At 35.5% G+C, this 2,752-nt stretch overlaps 1 protein-coding gene across 2 annotated transcripts; it reads left to right on the top strand.

Moving 5' to 3' along the window:
- The first annotated feature begins 368 nt into the window (after positions 1–368).
- Positions 369–1,370, top strand: LOC148009312 (antifungal protein ginkbilobin-like protein). 2 transcript variants are annotated; one of them, XM_087673603.1, is made up of 2 exons: positions 369–510; positions 625–1,369. In XM_087673603.1, exons 1-2 carry the CDS (start codon positions 462–464, stop codon positions 1,122–1,124), a joined length of 549 nt encoding a protein of 182 aa, XP_087529729.1. In that variant the 5' UTR covers positions 369–461; the 3' UTR covers positions 1,125–1,369. The 2 variants fall into 2 exon arrangements, with proteins under 2 accessions (XP_087529729.1, XP_087529730.1); XM_087673604.1 differs by having other exon boundaries at positions 453–510; positions 629–1,370.
- The last annotated feature ends 1,382 nt before the right edge of the window (positions 1,371–2,752 follow it).

Here is a 2,752-nt window from a genome sequence, read left to right as displayed (position 1 = left end):
GGATGCACCTAAAATGCATTCTAGTATCGAGGGAATTTTGAGTGAACTTTTCTACTTATTAGGATAAGTGGGCGTGCATGGGTTGGGTATTTTACCAAAAGAAGAACGCACTTGAGATTGATTCCCTTTCCTTTTTCATAGAATTCGGAAAACATTGTGTGGTGGATCATGTACTTATTGCTCCTTGAAAAGTTTACCCTGATCTTCTTTTGAAAGGTGATTCTCGCCCTCGCATCGAATTCAGCCCATCCCTGATATACAGAAAGGTAAAAAAAACCTGGACCCGTAGTCACTTGTGCTCTGAGGAAAAGAATAGAAGCAAATTAAAGAAGGAAGCAAATGATGGAGCTGACTAGTTGGCTCCAACGCACTTGGGCGAAGCTGGGAATAGCACGTGTTTTCCACATCGCGGCGGCTGGAGACTTAGAGTTAGCTCTATAAAACGGGTAAAAGGGGGAGCAATGGCAGTAGTAAAAGATTTCCGATCAAGCTGCTCTGTGTCTGTCTGTGGTAAGTGTCTAGGGTGGTAAGGCAGGCGCTCTCTCTGTCTCTGTCTCTGTCTCTCTCTCTCTCACACATTGAAGTTATAGTAATTACTTGTGTACTGATCTCGACTGCATGCAGGAAGATCCTCATCACTAACATTTGAAAACATGGCCACGCATAATCTTGAGCGCAAGTACGCAGTACAGCTTCTGCTGCTGGTAGTCCTGATGAATATCGCATATTTATCATTAGCGGCTTCGGGGGCGCCAGGCGTCGCGGCCGACTCGGCCGGCTCGACACAGGCTTACAACGACCAGGTGATGGTGGCGGCTTCGTGCAGCCCGAAGCCGATACCGCAGGGGAGCGCATACTGGGGGCACGTGGGGGCGCTGCTGGCCTACCTGGTGCAGGAGACCCCATACACCGATCACCTCTCCCTCAAGGCCCGCTACGGCGGAGGGAACGCGCCCGCCTTTGGCCTTGCCACCTGCTCCGCCTCTGCCTCCCCTTCCGATTGCCAGTCCTGCCTCCGGGCCCTCTCTTCCGACATCTGGCGCATCTGCAATAGCGCTCTCGCTGCTCGTGTGCAGTACAAGGACTGCTACCTCGGCTATGCCCTTTATAGCTTCTCCAGCTAATTCATATTATTGCGCCAGTGATGCATACGACTACACTTATTACACACCGAGCACGTATACACACACTTTACTCGCATAGAACCCCACGGGCCACTAGTACTCTCTCCCTTCCTCTCCCTCTCCCTCTCCCTCTCCTCCTCCTATCATAATATACCCCCAAAATAATCACTCCCATATGTTGTAAATAAAATAAACGAGCATTCGCTCCACATGAATTGACTCTAAGAGAGTTACCTCATAAGATTTTCCTATCCCAAGCTTTCCTTCTTTTTCACTCCTCATAATTAATAATGATAAGTTTATTAGATAAAATTTTAAATAAATTATTATGTGTTTTAAATTAATACTTAATTTTAGATTAATGATTTTTTATAATATTATATATTTATATAAGTTAAAAAATTTTAAGATTTATAAACTTTTACAAAAGAAATAACTTTATTTTAAAAATATAATTATAATAACTTTATTAAACTACATATATACTTTTTTTATGATATTATTTTGATAAATTTATCTTATTTATAATTGTTATCTTGAAAAATCTAAGCTTTAATTCTATATACATAATCATTACATAATCATATAGTACAAAAATTTAGAATGTATTCCACATATTCTAATATAAAAAACTCGATTGTACATTTATATATCATTTTCAAAAAAATTAACTTTTATTTAAAATTTTATTAATTGAAAATGATGTATTAAATAAAAAATATAATATTGTATATAAAATGTTCATATAGTAAACTTATTTTTATTTTATTATACATTTTTACAGCTTATTCTATGATTAGATGATAATATGAAACCAAAACACCATACCTTGTAATCCAATAAGCATATTTCAATCCAAAAAGATTTAATTATCAAACATATAGAGTCTAAAAAACCAAAATGATATTATGAGAGTTTGTTATCTAATTATATTGCTATAAATATTTAACTTCTAATAGACCTAATACATACTATTTCAACACATTCGCAAAATAGATATACTGTTAGAACTACCAGACAATATGAAGTGGCGCATAATCGAAAAACTTTGGAAGACTTGGTCAATGAAAGTTAAGACAGACAATAAAAATTGGGATTTTTGCATAAAATATTTTACAATAATATATGTGGGACGCTTTATGTAGAAACAATCTACTATTCAATCAATGAGTGACATATTGAAAGCTAGTGGATCATGTTATATTTACAACCTCCATGATTGAAATGGTTAAGAGTTCTTATTACTATAATGGTAACGCAACAAATAACTTGAAGAGATGAATTTCAAAGACTTTACAAACCACTTTCTTGCTTTCTACTATAACGTAAAAGTCAAATTTAGTGACTTGGATAAACAAGAAGCTGAATCTTATGTTTATTTACATATAATTTTTACATTTTAAATAAAAGTTTATCACAAAGAGAGTAAGAGAGAGAGAGAGAGAGAAATTTATTTAAAACTATATTTATTTAATAGATTTTTTATTTGCATAAAGAGGACCATATTCATTATATGATAAAGCTTGTTTTCTTAATAATACACATGTATACATATATTTGTTTATGTTACCAATGAGTGTATCACGAAAATTTCATAGAGTGTAGAATTTTAGACATAGTGAAAATAA

Source organism: Lygodium microphyllum, unplaced genomic scaffold (assembly GCF_053477565.2).
Source record: "Lygodium microphyllum isolate KBCC unplaced genomic scaffold, Lygodium_microphyllum_v1.1.10 scaffold_31, whole genome shotgun sequence".
NCBI classification, from domain to species: domain Eukaryota; kingdom Viridiplantae; phylum Streptophyta; class Polypodiopsida; order Schizaeales; family Lygodiaceae; genus Lygodium; species Lygodium microphyllum.
Note: the sequence above shows the minus strand (reverse complement) of the source record. Positions and strands in the feature narration are given on the sequence as shown.